This window comes from Anopheles arabiensis, chromosome 3, assembly GCF_016920715.1.
Source record: "Anopheles arabiensis isolate DONGOLA chromosome 3, AaraD3, whole genome shotgun sequence".
Taxonomy (NCBI): Eukaryota; Metazoa; Arthropoda; class Insecta; order Diptera; family Culicidae; genus Anopheles; species Anopheles arabiensis.
The window spans coordinates 4015619-4031759 of record NC_053518.1 but is presented as its reverse complement, the minus strand read 5'-3'; the positions used below and the strand labels follow the sequence as shown (position 1 = coordinate 4031759).

Below are 16141 nucleotides of genomic sequence, written 5' to 3'. Positions count from 1 at the left end.
TTATTTTAAGCAAATTGCGAACATTTTAGAAAACCATTACTTGACTTGCACGTAAATAGAGGAAGGGAAAGGGATTACTACTGTTTATCTAGCTGTTTAGATCCTTGTTTTATTTTCATCATTGGCTGGATCGATCATACACAAGTAAATTCTGTAATGAATTATGTTCGCTGTTAGTTTTCTTCTTTTTTTAACCAAGCTATTCCCAGCTCAGTTGTCCTTAATATTTAAGAGCTTTGTTCTCTGTATCTCTCTGTCTCCTCATCCTTCTAGCTCTATCCCTAGCTCGAACATCGGGTACACTGTTCAATAGAGGCTGTTCAAAGATGAACCGAGAGGATTTTCTTCTTTTAAAGCTACACAATATAAGTGAATTCAGAATTGTCCCTCGCGCGATCTGGAACTGACCGACCAGGATGTAGTGTACAGCCCTACTAGCGCTCGCAATGGTACATGTGACACAGACCCCGTACGCCCCCACCACATGGGTTTTCGATACAGCAGTAGCTGCGCGCTTGCATCCATGGTAAGAGAATCAGTTTTTACAGACAGCATCAACATAAAATCATAATACACACACACACACACAAATTAACATCGACAGAAGTTGCTGAATAGAAAAAAGGCGCTGTAAAGTGCACTGTCCTAGCACTCCGGGGGGGTTCAACGCACATGCAGGAGTGGTTTTCTCGGAGCGAAAAGCGTTTCATTATGCACAGGACATGCATTGTCCAGTCAAAAGCTAAGAAGCAGCGCAGGATAACACAAGAATTGGGAGTCAAACCATTCTTAAAACAGAGTAACGAAACAGAGTGGCATATGGTGGTGCTCGTCCACACATTTTAAACTATCAAACTATAGTAACAGTCAGTCACACAACAACTCGCGTAGTCCGGGACACTGAACAAAATAAAACAGATTGCCTATGCTCCCTTTTACTCTCTTCCCATCACAGAGGATTGCTGTGCGTCCGAAGCAAAAACGTAGTTCGTAGCCATTTCTGTGAGCATGTGTGTACGTTTGTGTCACATTTTCAAAATTCTGCTAAAATCTCAAAACAAAAATCAAACTAAGACAAAACAGACAACCAATATTATTATTCTATAGCTTTTTGTTGTTGTTCTCCCTCTGTCTGTTCTCGTCTGTCTGCCCTTTACGTTCCACTTCCAACGCGCCTGACGCCTTTTGCTAGCTGCAGTCGCTGCCCCTGCTGCTGCTGGCATTGTTTTCCGGTTCCGGTGGAATTGTCCATTCAGCATGAGCAATTCCACACATCATTTCTACATAGTTCTCTGCATCTCACGTCATTGTTTCTTTATGTGCGTTCACACACGCACGCTCTCTTTCCGGGACCGTTTTGGCTGTTGTGGATGTGTCTGAGGGTTTTTTTTTACTGTAACATGTCACTATCCCGTTCCTTGGCCGAGAGGCTGTGGCTGCACACTGTATGGTTTATCAAGATACATTCGTGTTTATGTTGGTTTGCGTTTTTTTTACGTCACGTTTGATCGCGCCTATCGCCTCTATTTACTATTTAAACGTTGCTATCCTTCTTTGTAGGTGTTTTCACAATGGCGCACCTTTGTTCTGTCTTAGAGGAGGAGGGGGATTTTGTATTTTACGTACGCTCAGCTAGGATGTTTGATATTGAAAATACGTGTTTTTGTTTTAGATAACTACACTACTGATTAAAATTATCACTGATCAAGCCAGATAGCTGTAGGTATCCTTTTGTCCTTCCTGACGTTCCAGATATTCTTTCTCTATCAGAATATCGATACATTTCTGTGGGCAAAAAGGGAAACATGTGAGGGACACAAACGGGAGAGAAAGCTAGAGGATCCGGCCACTTACCTTTATCACTTGAATCTTCGGCTTAAATCGTGTGGACAGTTGATTCAACACTTCGTTCACGAGCTGCGTGTGGTTGAGCATCTTACGCATCTTCATGATACGCACGATCGCCGCCTGGATGAGTATCTTACGATCTTCCTCGATGTTTTTATGTGTCGCTTCCTGTTCCACCTTCAGTTCCGACTTCAGCGGGAAGTTGATGTTGATGCGGAGTTTGCGGCTGTGTTTATGACCGGGAAATTGCGAAAACAGTGCAAATACAGATCAGCAAACGAATTCATCCCTTGCTCACTCACTCGCTTTACTCACTTTTTAAAGTCCTTGTTCAGCTCGATGGTGGAGTCTGGGTGTAGCTTGCCTTCGCCTTCGTAGCAGTTAAGTAGCTTCGTCTTCAGCAAAATTGGAAGCACTTGTATAAGATTTTCATTGTTGATACCTTTTGCAAATGGCAAGAGAAAAATGGAAATATATACCAAATCTTTCACGTTCCACAAAACGGAGCCAGCTTCATTTACCAGTGTTTTCTCCCAACTGCTTGATACTCCAGGCCGTTTCTTCGTTGAATTGCAACAGCACGGCCATTTGGAAGGTACTAGCCTGAGTTGGAATTTACAACACGTTCATTAAAAACAAACCGTTAATACAAAATTACACGCTGTACCATACCTGCAGTGTGTATCGCATTCGGAAACAGTTCGTAATGAGCTCGCCGCGGGACATATTGTACAACCAGTTCAGTTTACGGCCGGAATGTTGCTTGGCGTAGAAATTGTTAAACCGATGGACCGACTGTTCCAGCTGCAAAACGAAGAAAAAGTCAATTAGCAATTCCAAAAACTCGACCCATCTTGCCTTGACGCGTACCTCAAAGGGCAGGGAGAATGTAAAGCCCTGGCCGAATGGCCACGATCCGCTCGATAGCACCAGAATGCTGAAATCTATCTCGTTCTGTGTCGTGCTGCGCGTGTCCCGCAGCTTCTCGTGATGCTTCCGGTACTGATCGTTCAGATCCTTCGACACACCGATGTCCTGGAACATCCGCTGCAGTTTGCTGGTGTACTCGAAGCCACAGGCCTGCTTCAGCTTCGATATCATGGACGCTTCCGCATCGTCGCTGGCCGACATGTGTTGGCAAAGCCGTTTCGCCAGCATCTTGCTGTAGAACTTCTGGAACACATCCTTATCTTCGATGTACTTGAACACAACCATCTGCGGTGGGGAAAATGCAATTAAAATGTTTGCGCACACCACACAAACCGCAAAGCGTTATTCTTCTCCCAAAACCCCCGGCGCGTACCACTTGATTGAGCGTGTCCTCCAGTTCCGCTTCCTCCGGATTTTTACTAGACTTCTTCAGCAGCAAATCACAATACTTAGCCAACAGTTCGGGGCTCTTGCTGGCGCTTCTGCTCAGCTCGGTGACGGCGTTTGTGTTGATGAACTTGCCGCACGCCTTATCGAGCGCTGCCACGAAACCGCTGTCGTTGTTAAAAGCAGTAAGTACTAATGCGTTGTATTTCTTGTGTACTTCCAGAATGGTTTGGACGTAAATTTTCGGGTCCTTTGGGAAGAGAGGGCAACACGAGACGAGAGACAAATTAACACAATGAGCTTTACACCCCCAAGGCGCACTAGCCTCGCTTCACTTACATTTACAGCAGAGTCTCCACATTTCTCTATTGCCGCCAGGCCCTGATTGTGGATGTGAGTTTCTAGGATTTCTTTGAGCTCGTACAGACCGGCCTTGATGCGGGCGACCAGCGAGTACATGCGGCCCAGATCCTGGTTCTTGTCCGAGTTCAGCAAGTTCTGGAACTCGGTCCGGAACTGATCGAGATGAATGTGAATCAGCACACGCTCACACTTCTCCGCCAGCCGGTCCAGTGTGCTTTCGTGCAGGTACACCTGTACACGTTTCTGTTCCTCGTTCAGGCGCAGCTCCACCCGCTTCATGTACTCGGTGACGGGATTTTCGCGCAAAAATTCGGCACTCTCGCGCGTGTAGAATCTGCAACGAGAAAGCAAACCACATCCGCCGTTAGTGCTTGACGACTACACCACATCAAATGAAGCATCCGTTCGCACCGTTCCGTATCCTCCAGGAATATGTTCTCGAAGCTTTCCTTGTACACCGACAGATTCTGACCCTTGGCGTGCGGATCGTCCTCGTTGAGGCCGAGCTCGACGTAGCAGTTGATGACACCGGACACCAGCCGGGAGTTGATCGTCTCCCCATTGCGCTCGCGCTCGATCAGCTTCAGCACGGCGTTCGTTACCTGCTTGTTCAGATGCTTGAACAGGTTGCCGCGCCAGGTCACCAGCGCCAGCTGGTAGATCTCGTACACATCCTTGCGGCCCTCCTCACACTCGCGCTTCACCCAGTGCCGGTTCAGGTAGGCGCAGACACCGTTCAGCACCTTGCTCGAGAACTGATACTCCTCCCAGCGCTTGGTGTAGAAGCTCAGCACTTCCTCGTCCATCAGATCGATCCCATTCTGGTGCAACCGCACGAGGTAGTTCTCGAGAAACTCCTTCAACCGTTTGTACAGCTCCTGGCCGACCAGCTGGGCCCCACCCGGCGGTGCGCTGATGCCTTTTTTCGATATCTTCGACGAGCCCGTGCGCGAGTTGGGCTGCTGGTGGACACTCGTACAGTAATTGTAGACATGTCTGCAAGGGTGGAAATAGGGTCAATTAGACGTGATCAACGCTAAAGTGCATTGCTTGTACATTTAATTTAAGTCCGGTAATCGGTCCCATCGTGCGGAACATGGACAGGGGACGACCCATTACACCAAGACTACAATGAACGACGACATCTCAAACTCCCTTAGCATGCCCACCAATCGCAGCCTTTTGTTGTGTCCGGTTCTATTTAGTTGTGCAAACAAATTTCAACTTCCATTGTGCTTCATTCGTAACCCGCCGTCGCTTCATTGTTTTGTAATCAGTGCATCATCATCAGCAACAATCGCCGAGCTTTGTCTCGCCATGCCGAAGCGCAAGAAGTACAGTATGTTGCCTCTTCTGCAGCAACGACGACGACGACGTATCTTTCAGCGCTGTGTGTTCGACCATCAGGCACCAAACCCCGAACGGGTGCTGTGTTGTGTCGTTACAGCGGCAAAATTCCAATCAGGAAAATAGAAACTTTAAAAATAGATCACGACAGTCACTTCTTCCACCCCACCCCTTCCTCTTCCCCCCTCGGACAGCGCATTACGCTGGCCGGCAGTGCACTGATCTATAGGGAAATAAAATTCACTTTGATCGTTTGTGCAGCCAGCCAGCGCGCATCAATATGCAACATGGGGGCCGGGCCAACAGTTCTGTCGATCAAGAGCGACAAAAAAGATGCACTCGAGCTGCTGCTACCGTGCCGTATATGTTGGATTGAATGCAGCAGCGCTCCTCCCCATAGCAACAGACACACGCAGCAAAGAGTAGGCACAATCGCAATAACGGCTTGTGCAGTGACAAACTTTTTTCAACGCCAATTTGACCAATGAAAAAGTAAACTTCTCATAGCGCCGTTCACCATCGCATTACTGACCATCTTACAGGGCGAAAGGGTTTTCCTCGCTACATCGCGTTGTGTCTTGCGTGGCTGTGACATTTTGTTGTTGTTTTTGTCTGATCCCACCACAATGCACACCATCACACATACTAAGCACTAGGGGGACGACTCTGCGCTGCTGCAAGCCCAATAGGACGTCAAAACCGCAAACATCGCAAGCCTCTTCCGCATTGGTAATCTCGTTACGAACTTGTTGTGTGAGACTAGCTTTTTGTTCCTTTGCTTATTTTAGCATCACGAGCACACGGTCGCACTACTCACACACGCACGCATACACGATACATACACACACACACACGCATACACACAAAACAAGTCTGAAGTTTTGAAAGTACCTTCGAGAGCACAAGGGAACGCACTGGGGAGGTGGTTTTGTAGTGGGTAGTTCCAACTACTAATTCCAATTGGATGTGCAATCCTATTGCAATTGGATGTGCAAAAATCTAATTCCAACAATAATACTAAAACAGCATCAACATCAACACGTTCAATACGCAAAACAGCACCAAATATTCGCACCACGTTGTTCGCGAGGATTATTGTTTTGCAAACAGCTTTTTTCCCCCACCCCTATTCACTCTTGCTGGGATTTTTTTTTATCTCATGACCGTCCTGTTACAACCACCTCAAGGGGTCAAGGAAACACACGCGGGTGAACGGTTGCTGCTTCATCTCAGTGTTTGCACTATACACAACAACACAACAACAGCACACGCACACACGCACACATGTCTGTGTTTATCCAGCCACAGACACCAAACCAGACAAATGCACCAAGCACGAGCACGGTGTTGTTGACACATTCACACAACATTCATTTCCGGAACAACAATTCGATCGCAGGAAGCGAGCGACAGAGAGCGCGAGACACTGTTGGCACTTCCGGTTGGTGGTGCACTTACGTGTAGAGTTCCATGTAGCGTGCGATGCCCAAACTGAGCTCCCGTTTGTACACCTGCTTTATCCCAGCTTCCAGATCGGTCCATATCTGGGCGAGTGAGTGTCATCACGAAAGTGGCGGACGTAGGGGGGGGGGGGGCGGATGGTCCATCATGAAAAGAAAGAAACGGTTTTATTAGCCCTCGTTCGACCAGATAACTGTTGTTACGCTTACCTCTTCAAGATTAATATTCTTAAGCCCTGTAGCCCCATGGGAGTTTAGTTTAGACATTGGATTAGGGAGAGATCCTTCAATGCTTCCTTCCGTCTACTGCGTGCTGTTGTGTGGTTTCGTCAATTACACGATTACACGAGGGGGGGTGGAAAAAGAATCACTCCAACGTGGTTTATTTACACGAACCAGCCAGGCACAGACCCAGGGCGTTCTGTGTGTTTGTGCGTCGCAGTAGCCATCGCCGTCGTCGTCGGTAGCAGCAGCAGCACCATCATCATCCAGGAAGAGATAGGGCACACCGTGTCGTGACGATGTGGGTTGGTGGTGCACACAAAAACAATGGAAAAAATAACAACGTATAAAAAAAGGTAACAGATTAGCCACAGCTGGGAAAGTGGGGACCAAATCTTATCGCTGGCCTTTTTTTTTGCATCGTCAGACAACGAAAAAGGGGGGTTTGGTTTCATTTTCGCGAGCTTTGCAACAATTCTCTTTTGTTTTGTGCTTCTCACACTACTGCGTCCGTTCCGTCCGTGCGAGGCACTCGGGGCGCTGCTCTTACATCAGTGTCGTTTGCAAGCGCACTATATTTCGTCACTATTTTTCACAGTCGTAGAAGGATTTCCTACGCACCCAACAAAAACTTATGTTCGCACCCAGCAAGGAAAAAAAACATCCATCACGGACCACCATCGATAAATTGAAGGGTTTTCCCTTTACCTCCGCACATCCAAAGGGAATCGGAATGTGTGCCTGTGAGTGTTTGTGCGCCGTTGTTTCGAGGGATCGGAGCGCCCCGTCTGGTGTAAGCGGGTTTGTTCGGAGCAATTCGTTGCAAACACACACAATGGGAAGGTGCACATAGTAGGAAAGGGAAAGGCACGAAAGAAAAGAAGAAAAAAACGTCATGTCCTCCTTACCCGTTTCGTCGTAATTATCGACTGATATTTGCTACGCTCTTGGCTGACTGAATGTGGCCACCGCGACTGGGGCCCGTTGGTGTTTCGGGCTGGGGAGCTGTAGCTGGCAACTTCCGTGCACCAGATTAAACACAGTAACGCGAAAGAAAGAAGCCGTTTCGGGTCGAAAGATGACTTTCTTTCAGGTTCGAGCTTAGAGAAATCCAACCATTAAAACTGACAGCCATTAAAAAAAACACTTGAGAGAGCTTGCTGTGGTGTTGCCCGATGCGACTGGCAGCGAAACGCTTTGTGTGGGGAAAACGCTCCATTCGCCCTGCTGGCGGATTGACAGCTTGGGTTGAGTGACCGTGCGCGCGCGCGGAGGCCCCTGCTGGCAAATAGCACAACAGGGTGAGTTACGAAATTTGGAGTAGAAATGGAAGTAAAAGAGGTTGAAATTTGTGTCACAATAACGCAAATTACCTATCTAATGTCATTTGTAGCACAAATATGAAGTTCCTAACAATCTTAAGTTCGATGGCTGAACACAAGGACTCTTTATTTTCTCATACCATCATCGTTTGATCGACCGATAGTATCGAAGTCTAGTTTTGAACACATCATGGGTGTGTGTTTGCTATTCTAAACGTATTTGGCCGAGTCAAAGCTAATCGTTAAAAAACGACAGTTCAGAAGATGACATTGCGTGCTAAAGAGGATATTTAAAAAAAAAAAGGTTATCAGACCACATGTTTATAAACAACACTATAGTTCACAGCACACTGCAAATAATCTCATCGGAAAAACATGAAATTGATAAAAACTGGCTAGGTTTTATCAAAAAATAGTGTAAATTTCAAAAATATATCAGGAATTTGTGATAAAATAAATACTTTAACTCATTATTCGTGTTATTCGACTATCCGCGCGAGGTCGAGTCCCGAAGAGCCTGGAAAATCGGTACTCCACTATATTTCGCATGACCAATCAACTAAGTTCTTTATTTTGATATCTACTAACCTTTACTTATTAGCACTCGCAGTGACTCAAATGTACAGAATCACATCCCGTTATCAAAATAATAATTTTTCAGAGGATGAGGATTTTTTTTAAACTTATTCCGATATATTTTTCCATAATAAATGAAAAACCACATTTGTAGGAACTCATTCTAAAAGTAAAGGGAACTCATCTTTATGTACAAAGTGTCTAATTCCCGGTAGGTCGATTTAATCGATTCAAAATACAGTCATGAAGCTTCCAAAAATAATAAAGTAATTTTCCACAAAACTTATTTCCGAAAATCCATGTTTTAATGCCGTGTCAAGTAATTTCTTCCACGCCATCGTAAACCATTTATGCCAACCGGGTCGCCTTTCCGAAGCAACGGTAACTCATTCCGCCAGCTGTCAAGCGATTTGGTATGTCGCGGTGAATTGGTGAATTTCAGCAGCGACCCCAGGCGAAACTGCCAAAAGTTGTTCTTGTGTTTGGTACGGGGAATTAACGTTTGTAACATCGCGTTTTTTTACAGCCAGAAGAAACCGCATCCCAAGACATACGCGGCAAGCGCGTGAACAGCATAATCATTGCAAAAGAGCTCAATCGAAAAGTGTGCTGTTGGTTCGGTACGGCCGCTGTGAAGGCGAAGAGACAGCAGAGAAGCGACTGGATTGCGCCGGAAGAGGCATCAACGCTCCGTTTTATCGCCGCGTAAACAAACTCGACGACAGGCAAGCAGCAGCACGCGCGATGGTGGCGTCCAAAAAGTCCTTCGAGATAGGGGATTTGGTGTTTGCCAAAGTAAAGGGCTACCCACCCTGGCCAGCGAAGGTAAGCAGGCGCAAGGAACAACACGCTCCGCACCGCACAGCGTTGTGTGCGCACTGTGTGGACGTAAAGCGTACACCCAAGCTTAATGGGCCGTGTAACTTACTGCTTCGATATCTTTTCTTTTCCGCCATAAAAATGCGACACCACCTCAACCCCCGGGGACAGGTCACGCGGATCGAAAAGAACAAATACAATGTCTACTTCTACGGAACGGGCGAAACGTAAGTAGGCTTGGGGCTAGATAATGCTGTGCGAGGCAGCGGAAGTGCCGGCGGGCGGTGTGCGTACGGCGCCATTTATGTAAGATGTGGCACTCACGGCGGATTTTTCCTGCCCGTTCCATTTTAGCGCCAACATCAAGAAGGAGGACCTGTTCGCGTACGAAACGTCGAAGGAGAAGTTTGCGACGGAAAAAATCATGAAACGGAAGGGCTTCAAGGAAGCAATGCTACAGATTGAATCCGCCCTGAGCGGTGACGATCCAAGCCCTGTAAGTGTGAGTGTGTCATGATGTTGGTTTAGATGGGTTAGAGCAACAGGAGGCGCGTGGGTGGAGCGGGTGGTGGTGGTTAGTAAGAGCAGTTGTGTGTCGGTTTCGGCGCGGTGAAAAATGAATTTTCTTGCGCCATGCTGTTGCTGAGTTGGGGTTTTCATCAATCAGTGATAGTGCGGGAAGAATTATTCGTGCGTTTCAACCACCTGCTTCACGCAAAACGGTCTCTCTGTGCGATGGAAAAAACACACACGCCAATGCTATCGTTTTCTTTCTCCCCTAGCTTGCGTTTGACGTTGCGGCGGTACAATCGGGGATCGATGATATGGCGGAATCGAAAGAAATGTCAATGTCCGCTGCCGAGGCAAGTAAAGTAGAAACGGGGTTGATAAACGAACTTGTTGACTTGGCATCAAGTTTTCACTAATCTGTGTGCCGTTTTGGTGCCATTTTCTAATCTGCTGACGCTTCCATCACATTCCAGACCACCTTCGATGAGTCGCACGTGTCGGCGAACTCTACCGTGTACAACACAAGCAATGTGAAGCAGGAAGTCATAGACAAACAGTATGGCAATGAGAACGCCAGCACACCCCAGACGGCTCAAATTAAATCGAATGCAAATGTTAAATCCACTGGCGCAAAGAAAACTGCCGCCGCCGCCGCGCACGCAACCAACAATGGAGCGCAGAAAAAGCCGGACGACGCGACAACGGTGTCGACACAGCAGCAGGACAACAGCGGCGGCGAAACGAAGGAAGTCACCAGCCGAAGGGGTAGAGTAATAAAGCAGAAAAGGTTTATGGATGGAGATGACGAGGACAGTGGCACTGGGGCAGGAGCGCCGCCAAAGAAGAAAGCGATGACTCTTGCACCGGCGAAAGCGAAGGAGGCGGCTACCCCTGCTGCGACCAAGAAGCTGAACCCGTTCGGTATGGTGCGGGGAATGGGGGGAATTATTTTCCAAACTAATCACAAAACTCAAAACTCATTGTTTGCACTCTTTTGCAGAAAAAATCGCCGATGAGCGGCTATACCTGTTGAAGCTCGAGCGGCAACTGGTGGAACTGAATCTGGATATAAAATCGTCGGTGAAGCTGAATTGTGCCGATCCGGAACGATGCGTCAAGCTGATGGAACAGTATGAAAGTAAGTGTCGGGGGAAAAAAAGGCCGGCTAGGCCAACATTGCGGATCTCAGTTTTACGACCGTGTCCTTTTCGTTCTAGATTTGAGCGTTACTTCGACGATCCTGAAGAAAAATCCCAACTGCGTTGAAACGATGAAGAGGTTACGAAAGTACGTCGGCAATGCGAAAGCGTGGAACATGGACGACAAAGAGAAGCTTCAGTTCGATTTCCAAGCGCAGCAAATTCGGAACAAGGCAGAACAGATATATTCTCGCTTTAAAGTACGCTCAGTACGATAACGCTGTGTGCAAGTGCATCGTTTATTAATCACTCTCTTTTCACCGAATTAGGAGATTTTGGGAATGACGGACAGCAGAATGCCTTTCTGGGAGTGGTTCCGGCAGGAGGTAACCAAGTTCGAGGAGGCGGCGAAGAACTTGACGACCGAGGAACTTTTTATGCTCGTTGACGAGAAAGGTAACGTAGGAATGACGCTTCCCTTTTCTATTATTGTGACATTCTAATGTTGCTTTGATGCTTTTTTACCGTCACATTGAAGAATTAATTCAAGACGGCCAACAACAACTCACCGAACCGGCCAATGCTACTACGGAGCTAAACGAGACGACCAATAACGACCCGTCACCGGCAGCTGAAGGTGGTGCGGAAGAGGGATTCGAAGCTCCGGCACCAGCTGAAGCAAGTGCGGAGAAACCGGAAGACTAGAAACGGCGAGGTGCTTGTATAGCGGATCTATCAACCAATATCCACACAAACACACCTCTCGACACGCAAGAGCCTAGGTTATTTAAGCAAATTATGAATTATCATTAGTCTATGGTGGTCCTGAATCAGAGCGATTATCAAGCCGTCGATTGTTAGATTTGATTGTTTCTTGACACTATATATCGCTACGAATTCTGTTTTCGTAGCTTTTTAGTATATTCTGTTTTCGGGCTCATTGCTGTGCGGCACTGTGTGGGCGAGCAACAAAAAAAAAACGGTTTACGACGCGACAGCACGCGTCCGTCATCCCATGTGCAAGCTTTCCTAGTTCATTTTATGTCCCGCTGCCTGCATCATAGACTTTTCCTAACTTTTTCTTTCTTTTAAACACTTAAGTATTTTAAAAATGTTTTCCCAATTCGATATAAAACGTGTAAATTGATCGCGGAAGTACTATTTTTTTTTAGCTACGGCTCTGCAGCTGTGGGAACATGTTGAAGATTGTATGGAAAGGAAGCTCACTTCTGTTTTTGATCGCCGAAAGAGCCCTCAAACGAACACAGTTTACCATCCATCCTAGATGTGCATGCATGTTCCATCAACATGATTGGGTCGTTGTTTATCAAAGACCTTTTCTTTTTTTTTGGGGGGGGGGGTGACTTAATTTCTTACACTGATGTGCGGTTGTATAAGTGCGCCAAGAACAGCATCCGTTCTCTTATTCAAGGGCTTTCGGTACAACACATCAGTGTCACTCATAGGTAGCTGACATAGCACTCAAACGTGTTAACACAACGTGTACAATAAACACAAATCATTAGGACACACACACACACACACACACACGGACAGAAACATCATGTAATGAATGAAAGTCAAACAATAGACTGGTAAGCACTCTATCCCACAACACACAAACCACAGTAAAGCAATGCAAATGAGAGATGTACATGCTCAGAACGCTTTCGAACGCTATCTTGGGCGAGAAGACGGGGGCAGAACGGAGAAAACGATCTGGAAACGTGGACACACACACACACTAACTAAAAGCGTGTTGATTAAGTTACTTTATGAAATAAATGCTACACAAACGTTTTGAGAAGAGAAGAGCATACGAATTCAGCGAAGAGACAATGTTTTCTCAAGACAAAAGAAAGAGGATACAACGAAAGAAAGAAAAAATGCTTAACAGTGTTAGGAAAAACTAAAAGTATGGTTGTGATTTATTTTCGCACACACACAAGTGCGTGACATGCCTTCTTGTGGGTGAAATATAACTTACTACGCATTAAAACCTATGAAAATAGTTGAATATCTCCTCCCCGGTGCACACACGAGGACGCTCTGAGACATTATTACCGACCAAGAAGCATCGGGCGATGCTTACTCTTCCTCCTCTTCCTTCTTATCACTGTCTCCCTCGCTGGCAGCGCTGGCGTCCGTTTCGGCGGCGCCACCCTCGGCCGGCTTCTGTACACGGTTCACCGAAAGCCCCAGCCAGTTCGAGATCATGGCGATGCCCTCGTCCGTCGATTCGCTGACCGCCGCCAGAATGTCGGCCGTCGACAGGTTGTCCAGCAGCGACAGCGTAGAAGTACTGTTACTGGCTGCCGGCTTCTCCTCTACAACGGGCACCGCCGGCGTAGTCGGTTCCTCGCTGCAGGTAAACCGCGCGAACAGAGCGCAATGCGTCAATTAGCCACAATCAGAAAACGACAATTTCCATGCCTTACCTTTCACTGGGAATCTGTTCCTTGATCTGCTCCTCGGCCGACTTAATCACCTCCATGCCCTTCGGACCCATCCGGAAGCAGCCGAGGGGCAGCTCGATCTGCACGTCGCCGAGCAGCATCGGTTCGAGCTGCAGGCAACCACGCAGACCCTCGTCCGTCGGCAGCAGCTCGCTGAACCGGGCGCACATCTGCGCCAGGCTGGAGAACACGTTCAGGCAGGTCGGTGGCGGGTCCGGTCCCTTGACACGCTGGCTGTGCAGCACGCTATCGCCGTAGGAAACGTTCAGCGCGATCCCTTCGTCGGCGGAGAGATACTTTAGCCGCACGCAACCTACACGTGGCGGTGAAGTTTGTTATAGAAAATGTGTGCCAATGTCAAGCGCGTTCTTCCTGTTATCTTACCAGGACCGCCGAGATCAATGAGGGTCATGTTGAAATCGATGCAGCATATACAGGAAGGTCCATTGCACAGACAGTTGCTGGGGCCCACTTCTTCCTCTTTGGCTTCCGCTTCCTCCTCAGTGGCGAGTGTGAGATAGTCTACAACGCGCAAAAGGGATATTCTTCAGTACATCGCATACGTATTTGTAGAATTTGTTTCAAGTTAAGAGCTTCGAGCTGATTCAAGTTAAGAGCTTCGAAATATACTCCTTTTGAAGTTTGAGCAAATTAAAAAAAGATCATGAATTTCAAACCGTTTTCAAGTTGCAGATTGTAAGATCCCAAAAAATCCAAATCTTTGGACACCAAATTACGTAAATTGAGGAAAAAACGGACTACATTTTGTTTGGGTTTCCGATTAGTCACGTCTGTTGGTGAATCCCAATCCGAACCCTCGCACTCGGTGCGCCTTTCCGTACTTACCCAGTATGCTGGCAGAGAGAGCGGCGGAGCATAAATAGGTCAGTAAGAGGAATAACAACAATTTCTTCATTGTACCGCGGACGTCTTTCCGTATGCTCTCTTGACTCCTCGGTTGTGTGTGTCTTTGTCTGCCTCCTCTTAGGACTTGTTCTCTTTGGTAGCTTTCGGAGCAGCGTTGAGAGCGTTCCACGCACAGTCGTCTCTACACCTTCCAGCACCTTCTATTTTAATGTGTATTGTAAGGCGGCTGCCTTCGGTATCTTCCCGTCACCCTCGCCGTGGTCAAGTTCACACTTTCACTCGGATAAACAATATCGCTTTGCTTTGTGCACGCCGAGCTCGTGTCGCCGCAAACACGACAATTTCTACAAATTTGCAAAGTAACACGCACTTGAAGAATGGGGAGCCACTGACGCTACTGCTAACACCCGCCCGCCGTCCAAGATGTCCGGGAGAAATTGGAGAAATGGACCGACTCGACTGCCGTCTGAATCACGACTGCGGCTAACCCGTTCCGTGGCCCGACCGGGAAAGCTTTTACACTATGCCTCCCTCTCACAGCCCCTCCCATCCCCATCCGCCGGCCACGAAGTGGATGACGATGGGAGATGAAATGTGCCGAGAACGGTGCGCGAGTAGGACACCGAACGTCGAAGAAAACGCACGGAAGGAAAACGAGATATGCGCATGCATTGGAGGATGAAGTGAATGGCTTACGGGGGAGAGGGGGAGGGGGGCGGTGTGTCGGGGTGACAGGATCATTGGGCTGGCGACCCAACTGCCACCGAGTGCAACGGGGAGGGGGCGAAGAAATTTCATTCACTTCTAGGGCCGGGCGATCGTCGCTCGTTCGTAGGTTCGTCGCTGGTAGAACTAGTGCGCGCGCGCGCATTCAAGTTGTTCGTTGGACGACGCCTCCAAAACGGGGAACCGCGCTGAAGACGACTCTTTTCTCCAGGCGAGAGGTTAACAGCCTTTCCCGGACCGGTACTGGCAGACGAACACAGATGAAGATGCACGCGTAATTTCCATTCAGAGCGTCACGGCACGTCATCGAACGTGCGTGGAATGGTGGGCTCGTTGCACCGGGAGTAGCATCGTTAACAAATTATGTGATAATCTACGGACATTTTTGGTTCACTTTCTTCTTCGCCCTTCTTCTTCCCATGCCTACAAGCTTCGGGAGAGCACTGGGAAGATAAAAAAGCGTAAAAAATGAAAAGTGAATTGATCTATGATAAATATTTACCTTCCAGCATTGTAGTAACGATTGCTCCCTCTCTCTCTCTCTGTCTCCCTCTATGCACCCGTTGGCTTAAGCAGCTTCGGGGCAAATACACAAGAGATCAGCTGTTTGTTGGCTTTGGTTGCTTTGATTTCAAGGGCTCAAAAACGGCTGCTGCGATCGTGTGCCTCCCTGACAGCCCTGACCTACCCCTATAGGATGTGAAATTTAGGTCGAGTGCAGTCTGTGGTTCGTGATTTTGTATTACTGTTTCCTGCACTGGAAACGGCACTGGTATTCTGACCTCCAACTTGATCTGCAGCATGCAACGATTCAGGGAAAGCTCCCATCTTAACTGCTGCAACGTGAGTGCTCCATTTTCATGCTCCCTTAGCATGGAACGGGAAATTGGTTTAGCTCCTTTCGAAATTTCGCCTACCCGCGCTATTGACACAGCGCGACCCGGCACAGTTCGGATTAACCCAATACAATCGGTTTGGATTAAAGTTAATCCACTTCGATTGAACTGTCACGACAGATTGATTTTTTAAATTCCAAACTCTTGAGTGTCTCTGGAAGAAGCAAAAAGCTGTTTAGAAGGTTTTTGTCGTGCACCGTCACTCAAATTAGGCCAAAACTCCAATTTTTCGAGATCCTGCCATTGCATTTTGATTTTTTACCTTTTGCCACT

At 47.5% G+C, this 16141-nt stretch overlaps 3 protein-coding genes across 5 annotated transcripts; 1 reads left to right on the top strand and 2 right to left on the bottom strand.

Moving 5' to 3' along the window:
* Positions 1-83: 83 nt before the first annotated feature.
* Positions 84-7726, bottom strand: LOC120899756 (cullin-1). Of its 2 annotated transcripts, none has more exons than XM_040305947.1 (12): positions 7466-7726; positions 6546-6756; positions 6334-6419; positions 3940-4524; positions 3505-3862; positions 3152-3415; positions 2719-3063; positions 2521-2652; positions 2370-2451; positions 2164-2290; positions 1855-2074; positions 84-1785 (listed from the first exon to the last, which is right to left on the bottom strand). In XM_040305947.1, exons 2-12 carry the CDS (start codon positions 6600-6602, stop codon positions 1705-1707), a joined length of 2337 nt encoding a protein of 778 aa, XP_040161881.1. In that variant the 5' UTR covers positions 6603-6756; positions 7466-7726; the 3' UTR covers positions 84-1704. The 2 variants fall into 2 exon arrangements, with proteins under 2 accessions (XP_040161881.1, XP_040161882.1); XM_040305948.1 differs by lacking the exon at positions 7466-7726 and adding an exon at positions 7266-7370.
* A 1150-nt stretch (positions 7727-8876) lies between these two features.
* Positions 8877-12746, top strand: LOC120903274 (hepatoma-derived growth factor-related protein 2-like). 2 transcript variants are annotated; one of them, XM_040312586.1, is made up of 9 exons: positions 8877-9280; positions 9446-9501; positions 9629-9776; positions 10057-10137; positions 10258-10705; positions 10785-10922; positions 11002-11183; positions 11253-11379; positions 11462-12746. In XM_040312586.1, exons 1-9 carry the CDS (start codon positions 9200-9202, stop codon positions 11626-11628), a joined length of 1428 nt encoding a protein of 475 aa, XP_040168520.1. In that variant the 5' UTR covers positions 8877-9199; the 3' UTR covers positions 11629-12746. The 2 variants fall into 2 exon arrangements, with proteins under 2 accessions (XP_040168520.1, XP_040168521.1); XM_040312587.1 differs by having other exon boundaries at positions 8878-9280; positions 9629-9770.
* Positions 12747-12813: 67 nt separating this feature from the next.
* Positions 12814-15990, bottom strand: LOC120903278. The gene is made up of 5 exons (XM_040312591.1): positions 15475-15990; positions 14226-15415; positions 13764-13901; positions 13362-13692; positions 12814-13285 (listed from the first exon to the last, which is right to left on the bottom strand). The coding sequence occupies exons 2-5, from the start codon at positions 14293-14295 to the stop codon at positions 13012-13014; spliced, it is 813 nt and encodes a 270-aa protein (XP_040168525.1). The 5' UTR covers positions 14296-15415; positions 15475-15990; the 3' UTR covers positions 12814-13011.
* Between the last annotated feature and the right edge of the window lie 151 nt (positions 15991-16141).